This window comes from Athene noctua, chromosome 18 (assembly GCF_965140245.1).
Source record: "Athene noctua chromosome 18, bAthNoc1.hap1.1, whole genome shotgun sequence".
NCBI classification, from domain to species: domain Eukaryota; kingdom Metazoa; phylum Chordata; class Aves; order Strigiformes; family Strigidae; genus Athene; species Athene noctua.
The window spans coordinates 13,649,352-13,672,502 of record NC_134054.1 but is presented as its reverse complement, the minus strand read 5'-3'; the positions used below and the strand labels follow the sequence as shown (position 1 = coordinate 13,672,502).

The window sequence follows — 23,151 nt, the reverse complement described above, 5'->3', positions numbered from 1 at the left end:
GGCCGTTACAAGGCCCCAGCGCCCCGCACCCCGTCCCGGTGCCCCCCCCGGCAGGCCCCGCTCCCGGTGCCCCCCCCCCCCCCCCCCCCCGCCTCAAGCCGCCCCGCGCTCGCTCCCGCGCAACCTACCGCTGCCGCGCGCGCCGGCCCGCCCCAGTCATTGGGCGGGGCGAAGCGGCTGCCAATCGGAAGGGATGGGCTGGGCGAGGAGAAGCACAGGGATAGGTTGGGGTGTAAAAGGGGGTGGGAGGAGGGCGGTAGGAGGGGGCGTGGCCTGCGTCGGAGGGAGGGGGAAAGGGCGGTGCCTACGTGATTGGCATTCTGGTAGGCGTGGTTTGCTGGAGGAGGGAGGGGCTGCTGCGCGTTTTGGGGCGTGGCCTAGGGAAGAACTCGCCATAGGGAAATGGTGGGAGGTGGGGCCAGAAGGGGAGATGGGCGTGGCAGGGAGATGAGGGCGGGGCGATGGGCGGGGCACGGGCCGCGGGGCGGGGCTCGGCTCCAGCGGCGCGCAGGAAGGACTCGCACGTTCCGGAGGCGAGCGGGGGTTTATTGCGGGTCCCGACGCCCCGCCGGCGGCTCTGGGGCACCCGGGAGCCCCCACGGCCGCGCCGGCGTCCCCAAACCGCCCCCCCCGGCTCCGCCTCGGCTCCCCCGCACAGCCAGCTCCAGGAAACCGCGGACTTTTGGCAAAAAAAACCCCAAACCCAGCGAGCCGGACGGCGTAACCTCAGGGAAGCCCCGGCCCTCGTGGCTGCTTCACAGCCCGTGACCCCCCGCAGCCTCCTTCCCTCACCCCTTTTGTTTTTCCCCAAAGGGGAGCAGAGCCCTGGTGCGGGAGCAGCCGGCGCCCGCGGACGAGCTCCCCAAGGAGCCGTGGCACGGACAGGCCCCGCGAGGAGGGAGGGCAAAGCCCCCGCAGCCCCCCGGGAGCCCGACAGCAGCTACATGTTGAGAAAAGCAAAGGCCGAGGGCTGTCGGCTGCCCTCCGCGTCCGTTTGTCCATCCTCAGGCCGGGACAGCGTCCGTGGCTCGGCCAGGGGAGAGTCTGGGCAGAGCACGGCACCGGGACAAGCCACCAGCTCCATCCCGGCGAAGAGGGAGAGGCTGCAGGAGGGCACAGGGGCACCCGCCACATCCCCTGCCAGCCTGCTCGCCACCTCCCGCTCGCAGGGACAGGAGGGCACCGCGGCCCCGGCCTGCCCCTGGGTCTCCGCTTCCAGCCCCTGTTCCTCGGCGCGGGCCGGCACAGCTACGGGGAGCGGGGCCGCGCTCAAGGGGGTGAGGATGCTCTCGCCTGCCAGGGGAGGGATGTCCGTCAGCAGATCCCCAGCGCACAGGGCTGAGCCCACGGCGAGGGCGGAGGGGTCGGAGGCCGAGCGGGCGCTCTTGGGGGAGGGCTGGTCTCTGCAGAGAGCCTCGAACTGCCGCAGGATCTGGGAGGAGAGCGGGACGGGCAGGAGTGAGAGCAGCAGCGGGAAGAGGGCCTGGCCCTGGCACCTCTCCCCAGTGCCGGGGATGAGCCCCAGTGTCCCCTCCCAGTGCTCAGCTTTGCCTTGTGGGGATGGAAAAAAAAAAAAAAAAAAAAATCAAACCCCTCCATGGCTCCCTGCTCCTGGGAGAGGAGGACAATCCCCATCCCTCTGGGACATGCACAGAACCACCCCGTGTCCCCAAGGATGGGCAGGACAGTCCCCAGGAGCTGCCCGCCCTGAGGAGAGGGCACGGGGGGTGCCAGGACTCACCTTGGTTGCTCGGTTGGCGACAGGGCCAGGGCTGCCTTGGCTGAGCTGCTGCAGGTGCTGCCGCGTGACGGCAAAGATCTGGTCCAGGGAGAGCAGGTCAGAGCACATGAGGGAGGAGATGGCGCACATGGACCTCTGCAGGGAGGAGAACACGGCTGAGCAGGGCAGGACAGACAGACAGACACCGGAAGGCCCCGGCTCAGCAATGCTTCCTCCCCTCCCTGTCCCTCCACAGAGGGCCCGTCCCACGCGCTCACCATGCGGACGCTGTCACTGGGGTCGTCCAGCGCCCGGCTCAGCAGCTCCAGCACCACCTCACAGTTCAGGAGCCCGCACCTGGCCGAGGGGAAGGGGGTTACGGCCACACGCAGCACCGGCTGCCCTCCTGCCTGGCTGCGATTCAGCCCTGGAGTTCTACACGAACCATGACCCTTCCCAACTCCCCCAGATCCCTCAGTGCTGGCTCAGCCCGACTCTTCAACCCCCCCAGGGATCCCGGGGACTCCCCCCTGCCCTGGGCAGCCCATTCCAACGCCCAACAGCCCCTTCTGCACAGAAATCCTTCCTCAGAGCCAGCCTGACCCTGCCCTGGGCAGCTTGAGGCCATTCCCTCGGGGCCTGGCGCTGGGGCCTTGGCTCCAGAGACTCATCCCCCCTCTCTGCCCCCTCCTGGCAGGGAGTTGCAGAGGGCCAGGAGGTCTCCCCTCAGCCTCCTCTGCTCCAGACTGAACCCCCCCAGTTCCCCCAGCCGCTCCCCAGCAGACCTGTGCTCCAGACCCTGCCCCAGCTCCGTTGCCCTTCTCTGGCCACGCTCGAGTCATTCAATGGCCTTTTTGGGGTGAGGGGCCCAAAACTGAACCCCCTCCCCGAGGGGCGGCCTCCCCAGTGCCGAGCTCAGGATAAGAAGCAGCTCAGGCTGCCCCCCAAAGGCCCCACAGCGCTCCCCCGCACCCACGGTCCCTGGGAGCGTTCACTTCGGGTACTTACTCCTTGACGAAGTGCTGTGCTTCCTCCCTGGTGAGGAAGACCCTGGCACCACGGGTCAGTGCCGACACCAGGCTCACCTCCCGCACGCAGTCGCTCAGGCTGTCAGCGTCCACCCTACACGGGGAGATACCTTGGTGGGGACAGGGGACAGCCCTGTTCCCTCCTGGGGTCCCAGCGCAGACCTCACCACCCTCCTGTGGGCAGGGAATCCCTCCCAGATCAGCTCCCCTGCCCGTGGCTCTGCCCCCCCATAGGCTGCCCGTCCTGGGAGGCCAAACACACCGGGGAGAATTCAGTCCGGCAGCGCCAGGGGATTCAAAATAACGGTGTGTAAAACGAGGGCACCGTTCCTGGAGATGAAGGAACCATCTCAGAAGGCTCCTGGGGGAACAGGGGGGTCCCCACAGCCCCGTTCTCACCTCTCGGCCACGTGGGCCAGCTCCCGGCTGGCCCCAGAGTGGCTGTCGCTGCCCGATTTGCTGCAGGAGTCCGAGGTGCGGCTCAACTCGCCGTTGCCCTGCGAGGAGTCCTGGGAGCTGTGTCCACTGTCCGCCTCCTCCCAGCCACCCCCGGCCAGCCCCGGCTGGTGGCTCCCTGCAGGGACAGCAGCAGCGAGGCTTGACCCCCAAACCAGCCCCAGAACCTCTCGGGGACCCCCGCCAGGCCCCCCCTCCAGCAGCCGCTAGCCACCCCAGCCCAGTTGTGGTGGTGGGGGGGGTCCTACCTCGTGTGCTGTGCGCTGAGGTGGCTGCTGGTGGCTTCACAGCCCCGGCCGGGCTCCTGGCGGGTGAGGGGGCTCTCACGGGCTCGTAGGCATCCTCGTGGAGCTCCCCGCGGTGAGGCCGGGGCCCCTCCAGGGAGGGGAGCACAGCGTGGGCCACCGCTTCGGCCGCTCGCTGGATGGTGCTGAGCAGAGCTTCGCCTGTCGAAGCTGGGGAAAGGCCAGAGGTTTCCTGGGGAGCCCAACTCAACCCCTCCCAGCACTCACCGCCACGCAGGGTGTCACCAGGGGACAGTGGGGACCTGCCAGCAGAGAGGAGCAGCCCTGGCAGCTGGGTTCCAGGCACAGCCCAGACTTTTAGCTGGATAAGGGGGGTGAGGAAGAACTGGGAGCGACCGGGATGGGCCACAGGGCACAAGCCCACGTCCCTGTCACACCTCCCAGAGAGAAGGACCCAGCAGAGCCCCCACTGCCACCCCCACGGCCACGCTGCCAGTCCCAGCACCCGTCAGACGGCTTGGAAAGGGGAGAACTGCACAAAACAAAAGCTTTCTGTGCTGTGTTGCCCAGAAACAACCACCCAGAGAGCCGCCAACCCGGTTAGGCATCTCTGAACGCTGGGAGCCTGGTCTAACCCCAGACAAGACCCCTGGGGCTGGGCCTGCGGCACACAGGCGGGGCAGTGCCGAGCAGGGGACCAACGCAGGGTGAGGGGCAGCACCAGGTGAGGGCACAGCCAAGGACTTACCGGAGCTGCTTTTCTCACTGCTGAAGCCAAATCCTTGCAGGGAGCCGCAGGGGCTGGGGCTGGAGCCCATGCCTGGGGGAGGCACAAGGCATGTTGAGAGGGAGAAGAGGCATTCAGGGTCCCCCTCCACTGCTGTTCCTCCCCCTTGCAAGAACAGAGGAATGCCTGGGGCAGCCAGGAGCTGCTGGGACCCGGGCAGCTCCCCTGGGCACGTGTTTCCCTCTGACACAGAACCCCGCAGCCTGCTCTGGCCAGGATGTCCCCAACGAGCAGTGCCGAGGCCCGTGGTGGGGCAGGGGAAGCTGCCAGGCTCCCAGCACCAGGGCCTGTGGCACCCTGCCCTCACCCCCACCACCCCCCCTGGCCAGCAGACCCCCTGTACACCCACAGCTCCAACCGAAGGGACCGTCCCGGTGCTGCCCGTGGAAGGTGACTGTGCCCGTGAGGGGCCTGCGCTTACCCGTGGGAGGCAGGGGACGGGCAGGCAGCGCGGCAGGCTGGGGGAGCGGCGCATCCGAAAAGATAACGCTGGCCAAGTCCTGCCAGGAGAGACGGGGATGTGGGCAGAGAGCCAGGGAGTGCCGGGCACCCCAGACAGGCCCCAGTATGGGGTGTGGGAGGCAGAGCCGCCCTGTTGAGCCAGGCAGGGCTGGAGCAGTTCACCCGGCGCACGGGGAAAGAGGCCGGCACTCACCTGCGCGGCTGCCCGGACCTTCTGGTTCAAGCTGTTGCCGTGGAGGGGGTCTGGGGGCCCGGCAAACACTGCAAGGCACGAGGTCAGGAGGGCTGGGGGACGCTCGGCTCCCAGGCATGAGGCAGGATGGGGCAGGACCCCAGCCCTGGCCAGTGCTCGGCCTCCGGAGCAGCCCCCCCAGGCAGGAGCCGCCCTGGGCTCCCCCTCACAGCCCAGCTGGGTTCTCCAGCACCACGCAGGGATGCTCTCCCCTCTCCTGCCCCGGCTCCCCCACTCCTCACCCCGTTACCTGCTGCCTCCCGGATGAAGCAGGCGTTCCTCTTCAGCTGCAGGACGAACTGGGGGGACCCCTGGGTGCACGTGTGCAGCAGGATCTTCAGCACCTGCGGACGCAGGGCTCAGGGTGAGAAGGCCAAGCTGCAGCTGCCCCAACAGCCCCAGTCCTGCCCCCAGATGCGCTCTGGCCCATCACCCCGGCCTTGGGGCTCCTCTGCAGCCGGGGGAGCCCACAGCAGCCACCCCCGCTCATCACCACCGACCTACCTTCAGCTTGACATGGCAGGAGTTGCTCTGCAGCCGGTTGAGGAGATACTCCAGCAGGCACTGGCTGCTGCCAGGCGACTCGTGGGAGATCTCTGAGACGAGGGGTTAAGGATCCTGCTCCCTCCAACTGGGACTGCAGCAGCTCCCACTCACCCCCCCACAGCTGCCAGCACCTCTCCCGCTCCAGTCCCAGCCACACCGGGGGCCTGTGGCCACCCCCGCGGGCCTCCCGCACCCACCCCGGCCCCCCCGGCCTGGATCAGCCCCCACCCCGGGCCCCTCCGTACTCCCCAGAAGGATACTGGCGATCTCCTCAAACAGGTACCCGGGGCAGGGGACGTCGTCATCCGCCGTGCCCCGCAGCAGCACCGGCAGCTGGAGGAGGAGGAGGAGGAGGAAGGCTGGTGTGAGAGGGGCCAGGCCCGAGCCTGGACGGGGCTGGACCCCCTCGAGCCCCGCCAGCACCGTCTGAAGCCGACAGAGGAGCCCCCCGCCCTCCCCCCGGGGGGTGACACCGCAGCCCTCTGTGACACCGGGGCGGACGGGCAGGGGCGCCGCGGGAAGGCGGAGGGGCCCCGGGCTGGGAGAGCGCTGGAGGCGGGAAGGGGCAGCGATGACATCACGGGTGGCGGAGTGACGTCACGCTATAGGCACACCCCCACCACCTCAACCCCACTGTCACCCCGGCCCCGGCCCGTACCCGGCTCAGGAAACTCAACCGGTCTCTCAGCGGCGCCGCCATGACACTGCCGGCACCGGCCCTGCCCGACCCGAGAACAGCCTCTCGGCTCCACCCCCCGGAAGCCTCTACGCACCAATGAGAGTGAGAGACGCTGCCGCTCGGCCAGTCACCAGCGAGAGGAGGCGGAGCTTCTGGCGGAAGTGGCCGCCAAGGCTGACGCCGGCGACAAAAGGGCGGCAGATGGGAAGTAAACAACGGGCACCTCCACCAATCAGATACCGGGGACGAGCGACCAATTAGCAGGGGCTCGGGAGGCGGGTGCCGCGTGTGACCAATCCACGCTTTTGCTGGGCCGATCTGACCAACCCGAAAAGGCCGGGGGGACGACCTTCTGTCATTACCCAGTCAGAGAGCCACTTCGCTTTGATAGACGTTCCGATTCACCTATCGACGCGCCCTGAAGGCGGGCATCCCCAGCGCCCAATGCGAGGGCGCAAAGCTTTTGATGAGCGGGTCGGGCGGCCAATCGCCGTTGCTCCGCCATGGCGGCGCCCAGGCCGTGAGGCGGCGGCGGCGATGTCGGGTCGGGGCGTCTGGCTGCGGGCGCGGGCGCGGCTGCGGCGGTTCCCCGCGCTGCTGGCGGGCTGCGGGGAGCAGGTGGGGCCGCGGGGGCGGCTCCGGGAGAGGGGGGGGGGTCCCGGTGATCCCGGAGTCCCGCTCCGGTTCTCTGTCGTTTCCCGCAGGCGGCTGCCTACGGCCGGTGCGTGGCTGCAGCGGCGGCCGGGACGGCGGAGCTCCGGCGGGACGCCTGCCTGGAGGAGTTCCGGGCGCTGCAGGACTGCTTCGCCCGGGCGGTAGGTCCTGCTGCCGGTCCCGGTCCCGGTCCCGGTGGCCTCATCCCGGCCTAAACCGTGACTCTTTGCAGGCGAAAACGACGCCAAAGTGACCCGCGGTACCGGCGCCCCTCGCCCCGCGCACAGACCTGGAGACGCTTCGGGAAAATAAAAAATTTTCCAACCTGACCCGGTTTGTTGATAAATTACAGAATAAAGAGCGAGGCGGGGCCGGGGGCAGCTGGCGGAGCCCCCGCCCTCGCGTCACCACCAGGCTCCGGCGGAGGCCGCGGGCAGCCCGGAGCGGCAGAGCAGCGCCGGGACAAGCGGCCCCGGGTCGCAGAGCAGAGACCGAAATCCCCCCCGAGCTCCCCGGGCTGGGCAGAGCAGCCCCTCACCCGCTCCCTTCCTCCTCTCTCCCGCGGCGCTCCCGCCTTCGGAGCCGTTTCCCAGCTCTATTTTCCCTCCACAGCAGAATTCCCCGCAGCAGGAACCGCAGCCGCGGGTCCCGAGCTCTGCAGACAGACGGACACCGGCCCCGGGGCGGCAGGACCGCGGGGACGAGCCGGGCGCTTCCCGCTGCCGAAGGCTCCCGCGCTGGCAGCGCTGCAGCTGCTTGATCCCCTGAATGCCAAATCAGACGTATTTCTCCCCAAACCAGGCCCCGTGCGTGAGGGCAGCGGGAGGATCGCGGCCTCATCCCCAGCAGCAGCAGGGAGGAGCAAAGCCCAAGGAAAGCACAAAAATCACTTTTCCTCCAGCAGCGTAACTCCCCGCGGGCACAGAGCGAAGCCCCGGTGCCTGAGTGAGGCTTCTAGATTTAATTTTTTTATTTTTTTTAATTTAAAAAAAAAGAGAATCCGGATCAAAATGCTTCAGCTTATTTTATTGATCAGCTCAAGTCTTCCCTCTGCTCTGACGCAGCTCTGGCCGCCTTCCAGCCCGGCGGCTGGGGGGGCTGCGCCTTTCCCCGCTGCTGAGGAAGGGGCAGCAGCATCTTTGGTCCTTTTTGCGTTCACACAAACTCGACGCCAACAACCACAGGCAGGTCTGGCAGCGCGGGGCAGGAGCCTGCCCACACCCTGCCCGCGCAGCCAGCCCCTGGCAGGCAGGGAACGGCGAGAAGGGGCAGATCCAGCTCCCTCTCGCTTCAGAAAGGCCGGTCGGTGCCGCAGGGGACAAAGCCGGGACCCGTCTCCCCGCAGGGACACGGCGCTGCCGTCCCTGCCCCGGCGGCTCCGGGGCTCCCGGCCGCGTTATTGTGCTTTGGGACAGCGTGATGGCGAAGCTGGCTGGTACAATGGGGGGTCCTGAGGGTTAAGGCCATGACAGGCACGGGGATGTAGCGCGGGTGGTCCTCCTGAAGTACGCCCGGGGTCCGTGGCTGTTGCCCTGTGGCTCTGTGTCATTTGAATGAGAAATTAAGACGACGTCCTTCGAGCAAGGGGCCCACGTCCCAGGCGGGCGGCAGCAGAGTTCGCGAGTGACCCGAGCTGCTGTGACAGTCCCGCGTGTCCGGTAACGACCCCGGCTCTGCGAGGTCCCATCAGACACAGACTCGACGAGGCTAATTTACCAAAGACACGCTGAGAGACGGATATAAAAACCACCACAGTGATGAGGTCTGTAGACTCCAGGCTGGGAAATTTCAGCCATTCTGGTGAGAGCTTTGGGATTCGATTTCGTACATTCGCAAGTCAGGATGTAAAAACACACAAAAAAAACACAAAGGGATGAATCACTGTCTGGGAGCCTGAAACGAACCAGGGCTCTCAACGCAGCTCTTCCCTTCCTCCCTCATAAAATATATTTCCAGGGGCGGAGTCCTGACTATGGATGGAAAATGCGGCGCAGAGGGGGGCTGGGAAGAACGCACAAAACAAACACGCTCCACCACGTTACAGAGAGAAGAGGTAGGTATGCTCGAGCCAAGCCCCCGAGTCCGCCCTTCTAAGCCGCGTCTTTTGTTCCCAAATTAGTCATCTCTTGCAGAAAAATCCAGCTGGTTTGGGAAGGGGGTGGGGGCTAGTCTGCAGCCCCCCGGGGTTGAGCTTCATAATGCACTTTGGACAGGAGAAGTCAAGCTTGAAAGCACAGATGAGAGTTGAGCATCCGGGGAGGGTGGCGAGAGCAAAGCTCCGTGTTATTGCTAGTGTGTGGCCAACCAATTGAATCCCTGGGAGTAGAGGCAGCACAACGGCAGCAGTTGTGCCCGTTTAAGGCAGCGTTTCTACTAAACTAGGTTCCTAAACCACAACTATCTCCTAAACATGCAAGACTAACAGCTCCCATTTCAAGAGAAACACCAAAGCAATTGGCTAAGCTGGTCCTCAACTCATGACTTGATGATTCTCCAGAATAAAGCCCTTCCCCGAGGCCTCGATCCCCGGGTCCCTCCTCCCGCAGCCCCACGCGGGCAGAGGAACCTCTCGGAGGACCCACCTCGCTTCGGGGGTCGGGAGCCGGATGGACAAGGCAATCTGATATGGATGAGATGTTGAAAAAGGTCCTTGAAAGCTGGTCTGGCAGGGAACCGAGGCAGGTGGCAACCTCTGAAAGCCAGAGGACAGCGGGACAAGCTTTTCTTTCACGGGTGCCAGCTCCTCGGGCAGGCGCAGGGAGGTGCTGCCACGGCAGAGGCTCGAGCAGCCGCCGCTCCCCTGGACGGTGCTCGCAGGTCCGTGGAGATCGCGTGGGCCCGAGCGCTGCGTCCAGCAAAGCGCTGCTGGCTCGGAGCAGCCCCTGCCTGAGCGACAGCGGCCAAAAAACCAGCTGGTGGAGTCAAACCTTCCCTCTGGAGCTCCTCAGCCCCGCGCCAGCGGCCAACACCCGCAGCCACCCACCGAGCACGACCACCCCGCTCACACGCTCCCGTCCGCCTGCGTCATCTGCTTGATCTGCCGGCTGCGGACCACCTGCTGAGCCCCCTCCGCAACTTGGTTTAATCGTGTCTCTAGAGCGCTCCGGAGGTCGTTTACTTTCACATCTGGAAGGGGGTTGAGGCCAATGAAGACCCCCGCCCCCTGCGCAGCCTCCTCTTCCTCCTCCTCGGGAGGCAGCAGGTCCCGTCTCCTCCGGCGGAGGTCCAGGTCCGCCTGCAGTTTCAGGTCACGGTTCGGTTTGACGTCGTGCTCCAGTTTCTGGTCCCCCTGGGCAGCTGCTCCTTTCTCAGACCCTTTCTCAGGGCCTGGTTTCTTCTCAGCATCGTTGGAGAACGCCCCGTCGCCGTGCCTCTGCTTCCTCCGCAGACCTCCCTGCGGGTCCTGGGCCTCGTCCACCACGTTCTCTCGAGGAGCTTCTTCCTTTAGGTCCCCTCTGCCAGGCAGGTCCCTGCGCAGGTCCCGCTGCCGCCCGCCAGCACCCTCAGCTCCCTCGGCGTCTGCACCTCCCCGAGGCTCCCGCAGGCGCTGCTCGCTCGCTGCCACTCTGGAGGAGCCCAGCGCCACTGCCAGGTCTTTGGGCTCCACCTGACTCAGTGCTTTGGCTTTAAGGTCTATTCCTGAGTCTCTTTCCAGACTCTTTCCCTGAACTTTGGCAGCCCCCAGCTGTTCTCTTTGGATGGGAGCTGTAGCTACTTCCACAGCTTTCAGGGAATTCTTCTTCTCGTGGACGTCTCTTCCAGCTTTGGCTTCGCGATCTCCTCCTAAATCCTCCGCCAAGGGTTTCTTTTCTAGGTGGTTTCTGGCTGCTGGAATGTGTTGGGCATCCCCGTGAAGGGGATCCCAGTTCTCCGCTGCATTTTTAACAGCTCTCTCATTCTCCTGTGGCAGCACCTTCCGCTCCTTGGGAGGAACCCCGGGAATCTCACGCCTGTGCCCAGCCTCTTCCAGCTTTCCTGCAGCCCCCCTGTGCTGCTCCGCGGAGTCAGCAGGCTGCCGGCCCTGGCCCGGCGCAGGGGGCTCCAACAGTTCTTTGCTGAGCAGCTTTGCAGCAGCTTCTTGCTTAGCCCCGAGGCCCTCGTCCTCCCTGCTCTTGGAGAAAGGCACAGCGGGCTCCTGCTGCGTTCCCGCTGCAGAACAAAAAAACGACACAGAAAAGCTTTTTTCTTCCGGGTGAGAGAGAGGCCCTTCTCCTGCCACCACGTTCTGCACGACGGGGCAGGAGAAGAGATCAACGGCCACTGGGAGAACAGGGCCAGCGCGGGGGAGAGCGTTATCCCCGCGTTATCCCTCGGAGGCCGGGCTCCGACAAGGGAATGGCTTTTGCAGAGCGGACTCTGCCACGTGCCGAAGGGACTTGGAGCTCTCTCTGTCTGATTTTAAAAGCTGCTCGGGGCAGCAATCAGCCCGTGGAGGGCTCACGTCTCTGGTGACGTCCTTACCTTGCTTTGGCTTCTCCTCTCCGCCCTCCTCCTGCCTTTGCTGGTGGATCTCCTTGTGCTGCTCTTCTATCACAGCCAGGAGTTTTGCCTGCTGGTCAAGTAGCTGCTTCTGCTGGACCTGCTGTTCTTTGATCACCTGCAGCAGCACGGCATGATCAAGCAGGTTCGCCTGCCCTGCTTCTAGAAAAGGAGAAAAAAAAAGAATAAATCCATAACCCAAACCCCTCACTAATCTTCTGAGCGCTGGAGGGGCTGCAGGGGTTTTCCTGGGCAGGAAGGTCCCTGCAAACACCACCCGCTCGCCAGGAGGGGGGAAGGACGCGGCCCCGCTCCGCCGCACCCCTGCCGAGAGCCCGGCCTGGCCGCTCACCCCTGCCCGGGCTCACGCAGGACATCACCCTCCCAGGACTTGGGTGGTGGGGTCAAAACTGAGCTCTCGTTAACAGCTCAGGGAGAAAAGCCGTGAAGAAAAGGTCGAGGGGAGCGGGTCTGCTGGGGTCCCAGCGCAGGGAAGGACGAGGCGGCGGCTCGGCACTGGAGCTGGAAGAGGACAGGACCGGCAGAAGTCGGTCGGGAGCGAGGGGCTCGGCGGCCCAAGCCTCCTGTGGTGCTGGGGAAGGCCCAGAGACCTCTCGAGACCAGCCAGGCTTCTCAAACCCAGATCATCTCAGAATGCACTGCGAGACTTCATCGCAGCTAAGCCAAGCCTGGAGAGACCACAAACAGCAAATCTTAGCAGGAACTGGATGGAAGAAGACAGCTAAGGCTCAGCCCCGGGAGCGCCCTCAGAGGGAACGATCCCTCTCTGACAGAGATGCCCCACACGGTGGGATAAACCTGCATGGAAACATCGACCCGTCGAGTGGGGTACAGAGGCTGCGCTGGGTGTTCTCAGGGAGCCAGTCCCAGGCTACAGCCAGAGCGATGCGAGGCCACTGCTGTCTCTTCTCCCAGCTCAGCCAAGTGGAGGTCTAGCCCGGCCCACGGCAGGAAAACACCCGCGGAACAATCCTGCTGAGGTTTTTGGCTCTGAGCGCGGTGAAAGGGCCACAATCTCCGGCAGCAATCGGCCGAGTACTCACACAGGTGGTCACACAGCCCCACCTCCTGCGAGCCGAGCCACAACAAAACCCAGCTCCCCCCTCCAGGGGACGGGGGGAAATCCCTGCCCTGCCCTTCGCACCCGCCAAGTCACACGGAGCGGAGAGCGCGCTTCGGGCCGAGCAGGAGTGACTCACGTTGATTCACTCGCCGCGAGCGACACGTCACGCACAAACTGTGAGCCCCAGGCCTGCACGGAAATGCTGCTGCCTTTTCTCCACCCGGACAGACACGCAGACGTCTCGTCTCTGCGTGTCACTCCCACGCCAGCAAGCAGCTTTCTTCCAAAACTCAAGGTGTTTCTAGACTATTACACCCCGCAGGAAATAATGTCAAAATTAATAGCCTGTAAAATGCCATTTAAATTAAAAAGGGATGCTGTCCAGGTTAATCCTCCGCCAGCACGCACCGCCTCCCCCTGTCCCGCTAATCACCCGCAAGGTGATTATAGAGAAATATTTCCAGTTCACGTTATGGCACTATTAGCTGAGGGCCCCTGGAATTCCCCTTCCACTCCGCTGGGCTGCGAGGGGGAATTCGGTCCTTTCAAGAGAGCAATTGACTTCTGGAGATCTGTTTATTTTTCGCACTTTGCTCAGAATAAACAATGAAAACAGAAGTCGTTTCTACAATCTCGCCCTCCGAGCCCGCCGGGTCCCAGCTCGGCCTGGGAATGTTTGGGTTGAGCACACAGCAGGCAAAGGTTTAACGCCAAATCAAAGCGTTTCTCACCGAGAGCTCAGCAAACACGTGGGACTCGGGTGTTTGTGCAGCACACCTCTTCCACACAAACAACGGGCGACGCGACCTCCCGCCTCCTCCTTTGATGGTGGGGGAAGGAGGCCTCAGGCAGCGTTTCGGCTGGGTTTTGACAGGCACTCTTCATAAAAAACACCTTAAACGGTTCTAAAATGAAAGTACCCAGGGCAGATACACCCGGGGCACCCAACAACGGTCCCGGGGAGGCAGCTGTTTGCAGGGAGCACCCCGGGGGCTGCGCACCCTCCGCTGTGCTCCCGTGAAGCCTTTTCACCCTTTCCACCCTCTCTGGGGATGAAGCTCAGCTCAGAGCAGAGGAGCAGAACGAGTCCAGAGCACCTTTGGGTGACACCCTCACGGGGCAGCATCCCCGGCATCGACCGAGACGGAAAAAAAACCCCACGGAAACTCAGGTCTCTCCATCCTCCTTGAAAGGTGAAGAGACTTCACGGTCCGTACCCACCACTAAGCTTTTTGCGCTCAGTTTTTCAAGTCCCGTTGCAACACAGAATGGACAGAAAAGAATTAGAAAACCAAGATGTAACCACTAAACAAAGCAATGTGCCCCCCAGGAGCGGAGCCTGCCCGCTGCCATCGCTCATCTGGCCAAACTCCCGTGACCACTGGACCAGAACGACGGCGAAGAGCCACGGGACCCGCCACGAGCGGGCTCAGCCCCAGCACAGAGCCAGCGTGACACACGGCCTCGAGCAGCCCCTGCGCCAGCCCGTGCCGCAGGCCTGAGCCCGCAGGGGACAGGCACGAAGTGCTGCGGCGCGGAGGTGACTACGGCCTCCAGCCATGTGCTGGCCAGAGCCAAGAGTGCGGCTGGCACCGTCCTCCCTGCGCTCACAGCTCCAGCCTCCCCTCCCCGCACGGCCCGGGGACGCACGCTCACCCTCCAGCTTGCTCTCCACGTTCTCCTGTTGCTTCTCCTCGGTGTTTCGGAGCTCCCTCGGCTCCAGCTGATCCGCTCTGTCCGGGAGCGGCAGCTCCTGCTTCTCACCTGCGGACAAACAGATCGACAGACCTCTGCAGTCAGTAAGGATGCTCCGGCAGCAGATGTTCTCTAAAATGACTCTACGTCGCATTGTCCCTCCCTGCCTGAGTCGGCACAGTTTATATTCAACCCGATAACTGCAAGGGAAGTAATAAAAAAAAATATTTAACAATCTTATAGACTCGTGGCAGCGAGCCAGCGCTAACTACCTCAGCCAATTAAAATGCAAGAACGGTTCTAACTAGCGTTTAGACGGGCACTTAGCAATGTGTTACCTGTCAAGATCTCCCGGCTCCGTGTCCCCAGTGAGTTCGGAGACGCACAGGAACAGCATGGCACCTGACATTTAGCAGGCTAGCAAACAACTGTTTGACAGATATTATAGGAGCTGTCAAAGCCACCAGATTCCCCCTTTTCCCCAACAGCTGCTGAAGGGGCCGTGCACACTCACATGCTAATCTCGTGAAATTAAAAGGCAACACTGGGGTGTGTAGGGAGGAATAACCAAATTGCCCAGTCTCTGGCGGGGGGAATTACAGGCCAAGAGGAGAGTTTGTTCAGACGAGCCTCTGTGGAAGGAGCTTACCAGGGTCAGCTTCCTTCTCCACAGACTTCACAGCCTCCTCTGCTTTCCTGGGGAGCTGGAGCTTTGATTTCTCCCTGTCACCTGCAGCCTCAGCTTTCTTCTCACCGTCCGGCGCGGCAGCTTGCGCCTTGGCTTCCAGCTCTTGTTTGTCTGGCTCCAGCTCTTTGTGTGGCAGCCTGCCATCCTGCTGCACCATCACCTCCAGGACGTTCTTCGGATTTTTAGCGGGCTCGTCAGTCCCTCCCCGCAGTTGGCTCTCAGCAATCGCTTCCTTCCCTTGTTTCGGGCCAAGTGCCTCTTTCTGGGGATTCAGGGCGGCTGGTTCCTCCAGCACTGGCTTCAGCAGATGATCGTCGGCTCCTCCGGGCACGAGCTTGTTCTCATCGGATTCCTCCCGCTCCCGCCCCATGTCCACCACCACTTCGTCGTGCGGGACGGGTGGCTCGTGGCGATGCGCTTCCCCCACGGGCAGGGCAATCCCTGGGGCGGAGACAGGCAGGGTCAGGGGGCTCGAGACTGACGGGAGAGAGGAACAGGCACCCCCAGCTACCCGCTGCCCCGTTTCAGCCCTGCCTCATCAGGAGGCTGCATTCCTAACGAGCCTCGGCAGCATCAGACACTAAATCCCCTTCAGTCCGCGAGGTAACGAGCAGAGAGCAGGATCTTTATCTGAACTAGTCCTGCACCGTGCAGCTCCCAGCCCCAGAGCTGGCACCCCTTCCCCACTTTCCTCGTTACCTTGATCAGGACGGTCAAGCTGCACTTTCTCCTCCGGCTTCCCTCTCTCCTCCTCTCTCTTGGGTACCTCCATGGGCACTTTGATTTGCGGCTGCTCCATCTCCTCCTTCTCCTCCAGCAGCTTCGGTTTATCGCGGTCATCCTCCGCCTCCTCCACTGCCGGGTTCTGCTCTGCAGACACAGGACAGTTAATGACACGAGGCTACGGGCGGCCGCAGCGTCAGGCCACTGGCAGGATCGCGGCGATTGCTTTGTCTGCTGCAGCCCCCTTTATCGACACCAGCCCAGCCGCTCTGTTCCCTCCAGCCTTAGCACGGGGAGGGTCGGGGGCTTTTGTTCTGGGGTCGCCTGTTTGTTTTCCCTACGGTGGCTTGTGAAGGAGCTGCCGGCAGGGAACCCCAGGCCAGGCAGGAGGCAGGGCCGGCGGGGACCGGCTGCCGCTGCGAGCCCGTGCCGCCAGATGGTAGCATCCTCCCGGCTCCCCCGCGCCGGACCCCCGAGCACCGGCAGACACCGAGGTGGGGTCTGGCCACAGCCCCCCCATCACCCGCCTGCGCGGGCTGCATGCTGCGAAGCAGCTCAAAACCACTTTTATTTTTATTTTTTTCTCCTCGTCGCGCACGAGCGTCTCGCCAGCCCTTCGAACGCCGCAAGGACGGGAGGGAGGGAGGGAGACCTGTGCGACCCCGCAAAAGGCACCGAGATTTGAGGAACGCGATCAAACAGGCACGAGGGGAAACTCCCGGGGGGAGACGGGGGAATCTCCCCATCTCTCCCTCAAAGCGATGGGATGTTTCTGGAAGACACATCCCAATCAAGCCAGCTACTAGGTTCAGCCCTGGAGTAACCACGTGGAATTCGTGGCATGTCCCAGGGGATGGGAACGGTCCCTTCCGACCCCAGGGTGGCAGAAGACAACCCACACAGCACAAACAGGGAGTGAACTCTTCCTTAGAAGAGCAGCAGAGGAGGAAATCTAATTGTTTCCCAGCACTGAAGTTGTTCTGCAGATTTTTTTCCATCCAACAAACACTGAAAAAAAAAAAAAAAATCTATCTTCTGTAACAAAAAAAAAAAATTCCTAACTCTTCCCCCCATTTGCCCTCCCCCATGCGATTTCCTTTGGGGAATTAATTCTATAAACATCTTTCAATTTTCTCCTCCCCCTCCGCAGGGCTGGTGCGATTTATTACAAGATGAACTCATGGGAAAGAAGAGATTGCCACAACTTCAGCTGCGTGGGCCTTACCCAAGTCGGGGGAGAAAAAAAAAAAAAAAAACAACAAAAAACAACCAACAAAATAAGTACAAAATCCTGGTCCAGAGGGATGCGTGCCAGAAGGATCCAACGCCTTTCCAGAAACCTGGACTCTCTGGCCCAGAGCTCCGCACCCAGTTGAGGGGACGTGCGCTGGGGCTGGCTGGCTGTCAACGTTTCTTTGCTTTGGGAATGACGGTGGGAGGGGAAAAGGACTTGGATTTTCTGAGAAATTCGAGTCTAGTACCCAAGGGTCCTTCTCTCCATTGAGGGACTTCCCAGGGTTCAGCAAGTCAGGGCAGGACACTCCTCCTTTCAGGAAAAAATGGGACTGCAGGAACCAGTGCCCAGCCCTGGACGGGGGCCCTGGGAAGCAGGAGGCTGAGGCCAGGGAGGGGAGCGCTCGGCACGGCTGCGGATGTTCCCAGCTAAATTCTGGCCTCGTAGCAAAAAATTATTTACTCTACTGGAGAAAAGTTTTTTCGTTAATTAGTTCATGAGGCCGGGAGATGGCTGCGTTCGGAGAAGGCTGCGGCGCATCTGAAACCAGAGGATCCCCAGAATCGCAGCGCGGGCAGAGCCGTTCCCACGGCAGAAGGGGATGACGACCCGCGGCAGCAAGATGACGTTCGAGAGGGGAAATAAAATGGAAAGAGGGGGGGGAGCTTTTCATGCCAGCGGGAAATGGAGGAGTTAAAACCAGAACTAGCCCCGCGCTGCACGGCGGGGTTTGACCAGAGGACCCTGCAGCAGGTGAAACCCCCCCACGGGTCCAGGACACGACTGAGGGGCTGGGGGAGGCCCCGCTGCGGGGAGAAGCGTCACTCGTAAATCAAGAGGCAGATGCCTGGTCCCCGTTCTGCGAACAATGCAAGAAAAGACCAAAACACAAACAAAAATAAAAGCCTCCACGCCATAATAAGACAAAGTTGCCTCTAAGCCGTCATTTGCTCAGCAGGAAACAAAATTAAGTTCATCATCAGGGCGTGAATTAACGACCTCGCATGCTGCATGGAAATCTATACGGGGCTATATGTGGTTTGCAGAGAACAATTTTGTTCAGGATGTGTAATAATCGCTCTAACTGTCTAGTCGCCCTCCAGGTCCCTTTGGAGAGCGTTACAGTAATGCTGCGCCTCTTAATGTTTTATGAGCAGCGTTGGACTTTACAGGCGAGGGCTGAGAAGGCTGTAAAAGCTTTTTGGCTTCCAGCGCCGGGGCCTGGGCGCTCGGCAGCACCGGGAGGGTTTGCTCGGCGCGGGCGCAGGCGGCGGGTCCTGCCGAGCTGCCCCAGCTCCCGCTGCTCCCCAGCGGCTCCGCTCACGCGCACGGGGCGGCCGGGGGAAGCCAGAGCTTTCTGCAACTGATTTGTGTGTGTGTGCGTGCGCCTATGTGTTGTGGTTTGCCAACAGCCTCTCTAGGCTGCAATAAAATTTCATGATTAGCAACCTAAAAGCTTCCCTTCCCCCCCTCCACACACCACCCCCCCCGCCCCCCGCCCCGCTCCTGGTTTGGATAGTAGCAACGGTCCCAGAAAGGCATTAAATCCCTCCTCACATGGTTTTCCTATCGCTCTCGTCCACCGCAGCGGCGGCTGTAGCCAAAAGCCGCGTCCTCTCGGCAGAGGCAGCGCGACGGGCCCCGCTGTGCTCCGCGCTCCCCCCGCCCCGAGCCCAGGGGCACCCGGCAAAGGGACCGGGGGAGCCCCAGGGGCAGCACAGGGAGCTCGGGGGGGGGACACACGCCACCCTCTCCGTGCCGCTGAGCGATGCCCGGAGCGTCGGCCGAGGGACACGGGGGTTCGGGATCTGCTTGTGCCGATCCAGCAACAGACTCGCTGGAATCGCTTCAGCGCGGTGAAGCGGAGCAAGATCCAGGAGCTCGTGCTAAGGGAAACGAAGAAGAACGTTAAGGGTGGGGGCAAACCCCTGCCCTCCCGTGTGCGAGCAGCCCTGCGCCCCCGAGCAGGGCAGGGACAAGCTCTTCCCCCCGGCCCCAGCTGCGCCTCCAGGAGCCCCCCCGGCCCTTCCCCTTTGAAACGGTTACAGATTTCACAAGGTTATCGAATGGCATCACTGAAATTAGTTCACAGTTGTCTCCTGACGCACCAGCAGTAAAAACGAACCCAAATTACAAGAGGCTGATAGTTCCTTTTCTGTGTCACAGGCACTATTAAAAGCTCGCTCGCACAAAGCACCAGGGAGAGCTGCAGCAGAGTCAAGCTGTTCCTGCAGCTATTAGGAGCTGTGCATAATCCACGTTTCACACATGTTCGGGGCTGCTCGGGCTAATAACGCCGGGGGGGGACGCAGCCCGCGGCCGGGCAGGTCCCTTTTTGGGGAGCCAACGCGCGGCCGCGGCGGGGGGACGGAGGAGCCCTCGGCATCCCGCCCCGCCGTTACGCCCGAGTCCTTCTGACACAGATCCCTGCACCCGGGAGGAGACGGGGGGCGGCCGGGGAAGGGTCCCCCGCTCCCGGAGCGCGGGGGAAAGGGCGCTCTTGCATAAGGAGCGTGAATCGGGTCTTTGTTACCCGATATTGCACAACGCCAGAGAAAGAAACCGAAGCAGCGATGATCAAGTAAGGAGCTGAAAAATATTACAAAATCTTAATCCACCCCATGAGACCCTCTAGGGTGCTTTCAAATACAGAGAGAAATTGCCTAATTAGCTTTTTTTTTTTTTTTTTTCAAATGGATAATTGCCTTCATGAGCTTTCACAGACAGCTTAGCAACCTTTTAACACACGCGCACACGCTGCATGGAGCGGCGGAACGTTTCTGAAAGGGGTTTTATACCTTTCCCGAAGAGCTGCTGACAGTAAACCTCAAGCAATACAGGCAGGGGCTGTAATGGGCACTTGGGTGTCGTTAGTAAAAACACTATTCAGAGTTTGCTGGTCAATACGTGTTCACATAAAAGGGCAATGTTCTAATATTCATAATCCCAGGGCCCACAGGGCAGGGTTTTAATGAAAGTCTGTACAGTTCTGGTCTCTGCAACATCAAAGAGGCCAATAAAACTCCTCTCACATGCTGACAGGCAAAAGTCAGACGGTGAAAAGGCCCCGCGCAGCCCCCAGCTTTGCCTGGGCCAGGCAGCTCCTGGCCTGGGGGGGTGTGGGGAAGGGGCACGGAGGCTCCCTCGGCCCCAGGGGAAGGGGCCGAGCCCCCACCGCCGCTGCCCGGGGAGGAGCCGCGTGGTTCTGTCATGGCCTCGCGCGGGGGATCCGGACCAGACGCGCGTCGCTGCGAGGGCACCCCGGTGACGCGGGGCAGGCGGCGTCCTGCGCGCCCCTCCAGCGACAGGATGCAGCTGCTGCAGTGTTTTCCAGGCTGCAGGCTCCTGCCTCTGCAAAACAAGCTGGGTGAGGATGAGGGGGGAGCCACGGCGGGGAAGAAGGGCACCATTTAACGCCTCTCATTGCTAGTCAAGCCGACATCCTGCGGAGGCGCGGGGCGGCACGGATCCAAGCACCGGGATGGTTGGCAGCAGCGGCTCTCCCGGGGCAGCCCCACGTCCACTCGCCCTGCGAGGTCCTTGTCCCCCCCCTTCCTCTGCCCGGCTCCATCTCCTCCCGCTTCCCCCCGCCGGGGGATGGAGCACCCAGGGCAGAGCCAGCAGCCCCCTCCCCGCTACGAAAGGGAGGGCGCTGGGGTTGGAGGGGAGCTGAGCTTTCCCTAGGCAGACGCGTTAGGAGCCGCACAGCTCCTCCCTGGGAAGTTTATGAACCGAGAGCACTAAAAGCGCCTTCCTCCCAGGTAGGATGATTTACTCCAGCAGCAAGTACCAGGCAATACGGGCTGATGCCGACGAGCTCCGGGCACGGGCGGTGGGTACGGCGGGGCGGGCGCCGAGTCGCTGCGCCGCGCGATGGTTACACGCAGGCGTCCCGCTCTGCCGCCCCGGCTCATGCGGAGAAGAAGTGGAGAAGAGATTTAGCAAACTCCAGCGGACACCATCTTTTATGGGACTTTTTTTATTTTCCCAGTCACAAGAACACGTGTCATTAGCGACTCCTCCTGAAACGAGCAGCTGTTCTTTGGCCATTACTGCTCCAAAATTAACCAAGACGGAAGAATTCAATTGCATCCCTCCTCCCAGCCCTGCTGAGTGTGCTCGATTAAGGGATTGAGAGCATCTTTTGCTCAGAGTTCACGGGCATCCTAGTGCCTGAGAAGGCATGCACGCCTTGGGTAAACCATGAGCACAAGCACATAAAACCCCACCGCTGCCAAGGACGGAGCAACCCAGGAGTGAATGTTATCGGCGGCAGCACCGGTGTCTCGGAGACACTCAAAGCTGCTCGGCAGGAAAACAGCCAACAACCAGGAGGGAGGATAATCTCCAGAAGAGACAGCCCTTCTCTCCCTTCCGTTCTCAATCTCTGCGAGGATATTTCAAGGCCCCCGAAGAACAAAAAAAAAAAAAAAAAAAAAAAAAAAGCGCGAGCAGAACCAAACAAAAATAAAATAAAGAAACAGGACAGAGGCACAGATGAGGGGCAGCGCGGGGTCACGCGACACCTGCTAGCGATGGCCTTGCACGGCGAGCCTGCAGCTGGGGAAGGGAGGGATCGGCCGTAATTCTATCAGCGGCCACAGTAAACAAATAATAAATAACGTGAACCAGTAAACAAAGCTGAGGCATAATCACAGGCTTTGTCAGAGCTAAAACCGAATCCAAATTTATATCCTCGCCACCAAAAAAAAAGTCGGTGCCCATAAATTTACATACCTTTGAGTGCAATGAATGGCTTGTTATTGGAGCCGCGGACAATGCGCTGGCAGAAGCGGTGAAAGCAGCCCTGTTCGGCCGCTCACACCCCTCGTACAGGTGGCCAGCGCGGAGCCCTCGCTGGGCTGTGCTCACAGAGCTGCATTTATCACCCCGTGCGCCGGCCTTACCGGGGACCCCAGGCCCCCGCACCCCACCTTTCCCTCCCGAAAGAACAGCACCCACAGGGTACCAGCGGAGCTCACACCAGGCTTTTCCAGAAGGCAAAAAAGCCCCCAGGACGCTGTGAAGATGCACAGAACTGCCTGGAAAAGACTCTGTTTCCCCCACGCTTTTTAAAATTTTTTTTTTTTTTTTTTTAAAGAGGTGAAGCTGGGAGCAGGGCTGGGATGGGAAGCACGACTCAAGCAGACACATACCTGGGATTTTAACCGAATCCTGGTCAATTCTGTTCTCCTCTCCATCCAGGTGCTCCAAGCCCACCGCTTCTGGCTTCACAGGGGCGTCCTCCGTGGCAGACAGGGTGGTGTACGTACTGATAACCAGTATTCCCAGGCCAATCCACAGTATCATCTGCACAATGTGCCAGAGCTTCAGTTAGCACAGCAAAACAACCGGGACTGCTCTGTAGAGCATTCTTCATGCAAACACTGTCTCCAAACAATTCAAAGCTCAGTGCAATTACACATGTCAATACGAGGGAGAAAAGAGGAGAGAAAATTTAAGAGGCGAAAAAGAAAAACCAGTAGTTTCTGGCTGCGGGTTTGTATTTGGATGTAGAGATATACAAATGAAAGTTTCGGAAGCTGGAAGCTGTTGAAAAGGCGACTCCTGTATCAGAAGGGCTCGAAAGCAAGTGGACAGGATGTAAGGAGAGAAAAACGCATGTGGCAGACACGAGTCCAGCTGCAAAGACTCATTCCCTGGTATTTCCAGCAACTACGGTAGAACACCATGAAATCAGGTCGGGCTGAGAACAGAGGTGCCCGACCTGTTTACAGCCTAGAAAGGTTTCCAGGGAGCTGTTTAAAAATTCTTATTTTTGAAGGCAAGAATAAGATGTCCACACACAAGTCCTGTTGGCCAGTGTTCAAGAAGCTGATAAGAAGTAACTCACTGATTTCCAGAAAGCTGGAACCAAACAGAATAAAAATAGAAAGACAGAATCTGGATCCCGTGGAGGAAAGGGCTCTACGAATTTCTCTAGCTCAAAAAGGAGAAAGCGACCACCACCAAAAAGAACATTTCTACAATTGATCTAAAAGGGTCTAGTTCAACATGAGCCGTAAGAAAGACTAAAGAACCCTATCTACACCCAAAAAAAATGTCTCTGGGAGCAGCAGCAATTCACGGGGTAACTCGAGGAGGACAAGCAAGGTGACGTGAAGAGGGGCAAAGGGAAGTCTGCTGTCGGTGCCGGCGCTGCCCAACGCCTGCCTGCTCCTCCCGGCGAGCGCGGTACCAGCTCAAGGAGCCGAGCGGGTGGATTCCGGCCGACAACGCTGACTGGGGACGTTTAATTAAACTCCAGTGGATTATTTTTACCCAGTTCATCATCGCAGTTGTCACAGTAAGGGCTTCTCATGGAACCTGGTTCGCGTGTCGATGCAACAGCGGCGCTGTGAACGACTGTCAGGAGAAAGTCAGCAAGGGTTTGAGCTGAAGGAAACGGGCGAAGCAGCAGCACCCTCTGCTAAAAACT

The 23,151-nt window shown here is 61.2% G+C and overlaps 3 protein-coding genes across 3 annotated transcripts in view; 1 reads left to right on the top strand and 2 right to left on the bottom strand.

The window, feature by feature from the left end:
* Nucleotides 1-640: 640 nt before the first annotated feature.
* On the bottom strand, nucleotides 641-6,226 carry TEPSIN (TEPSIN adaptor related protein complex 4 accessory protein). The gene is made up of 13 exons (XM_074921941.1): nucleotides 6,135-6,226; nucleotides 5,737-5,809; nucleotides 5,435-5,526; nucleotides 5,181-5,274; nucleotides 4,892-4,959; nucleotides 4,658-4,736; nucleotides 4,198-4,269; nucleotides 3,453-3,659; nucleotides 3,148-3,322; nucleotides 2,729-2,842; nucleotides 1,999-2,077; nucleotides 1,742-1,876; nucleotides 641-1,432 (listed from the first exon to the last, which is right to left on the bottom strand). Exons 1-13 carry the CDS (start codon nucleotides 6,174-6,176, stop codon nucleotides 941-943), a joined length of 1,722 nt encoding a protein of 573 aa, XP_074778042.1. The 5' UTR covers nucleotides 6,177-6,226; the 3' UTR covers nucleotides 641-940.
* A 414-nt stretch (nucleotides 6,227-6,640) lies between these two features.
* Nucleotides 6,641-7,138, top strand: NDUFAF8 (NADH:ubiquinone oxidoreductase complex assembly factor 8). The gene is made up of 3 exons (XM_074921718.1): nucleotides 6,641-6,773; nucleotides 6,860-6,970; nucleotides 7,042-7,138. The coding sequence occupies exons 1-3, from the start codon at nucleotides 6,693-6,695 to the stop codon at nucleotides 7,060-7,062; spliced, it is 213 nt and encodes a 70-aa protein (XP_074777819.1). The 5' UTR covers nucleotides 6,641-6,692; the 3' UTR covers nucleotides 7,063-7,138.
* A 686-nt stretch (nucleotides 7,139-7,824) lies between these two features.
* SLC38A10 (solute carrier family 38 member 10) overlaps nucleotides 7,825-23,151 on the bottom strand; it is a 37,156-nt gene continuing 21,829 nt past the window's right edge. The window contains exons 11-16 of the mRNA XM_074921717.1: nucleotides 21,869-22,022; nucleotides 15,455-15,625; nucleotides 14,717-15,196; nucleotides 14,029-14,136; nucleotides 11,271-11,450; nucleotides 7,825-10,958 (exon numbers count right to left, since the gene is read on the bottom strand). Coding sequence (XP_074777818.1) covers nucleotides 9,811-10,958; nucleotides 11,271-11,450; nucleotides 14,029-14,136; nucleotides 14,717-15,196; nucleotides 15,455-15,625; nucleotides 21,869-22,022 — 2,241 coding nt within the window. The 3' untranslated portion in view covers nucleotides 7,825-9,810. The remainder of the gene's footprint in view (nucleotides 10,959-11,270; nucleotides 11,451-14,028; nucleotides 14,137-14,716; nucleotides 15,197-15,454; nucleotides 15,626-21,868; nucleotides 22,023-23,151) is intronic.

Bases quoted from the DNA above. Each gene is read 5' to 3' on its own strand.
- TEPSIN (XM_074921941.1), bottom strand. From the start codon at position 6,176: ATGGCGGCGCCGCTGAGAGACCGGTTGAGTTTCCTGAGCCGG. The intron at 3,660-4,197 runs GTAAGTCCTTGG...GCCTTTCCCCAG, and splicing joins CAGTGAGAAAAGCAGCTCCG to CTTCGACAGGCGAAGCTCTG. The intron at 3,323-3,452 runs GTAGGACCCCCC...CTGTCCCTGCAG, and splicing joins CTCAGCGCACAGCACACGAG to GGAGCCACCAGCCGGGGCTG.
- NDUFAF8 (XM_074921718.1), top strand. From the start codon at position 6,693: ATGTCGGGTCGGGGCGTCTGGCTGCGGGCGCGGGCGCGGCTGCGGCGG. The intron at 6,774-6,859 runs GTGGGGCCGCGG...CGTTTCCCGCAG, and splicing joins TGGCGGGCTGCGGGGAGCAG to GCGGCTGCCTACGGCCGGTG. The intron at 6,971-7,041 runs GTAGGTCCTGCT...GACTCTTTGCAG, and splicing joins AGGACTGCTTCGCCCGGGCG to GCGAAAACGACGCCAAAGTG.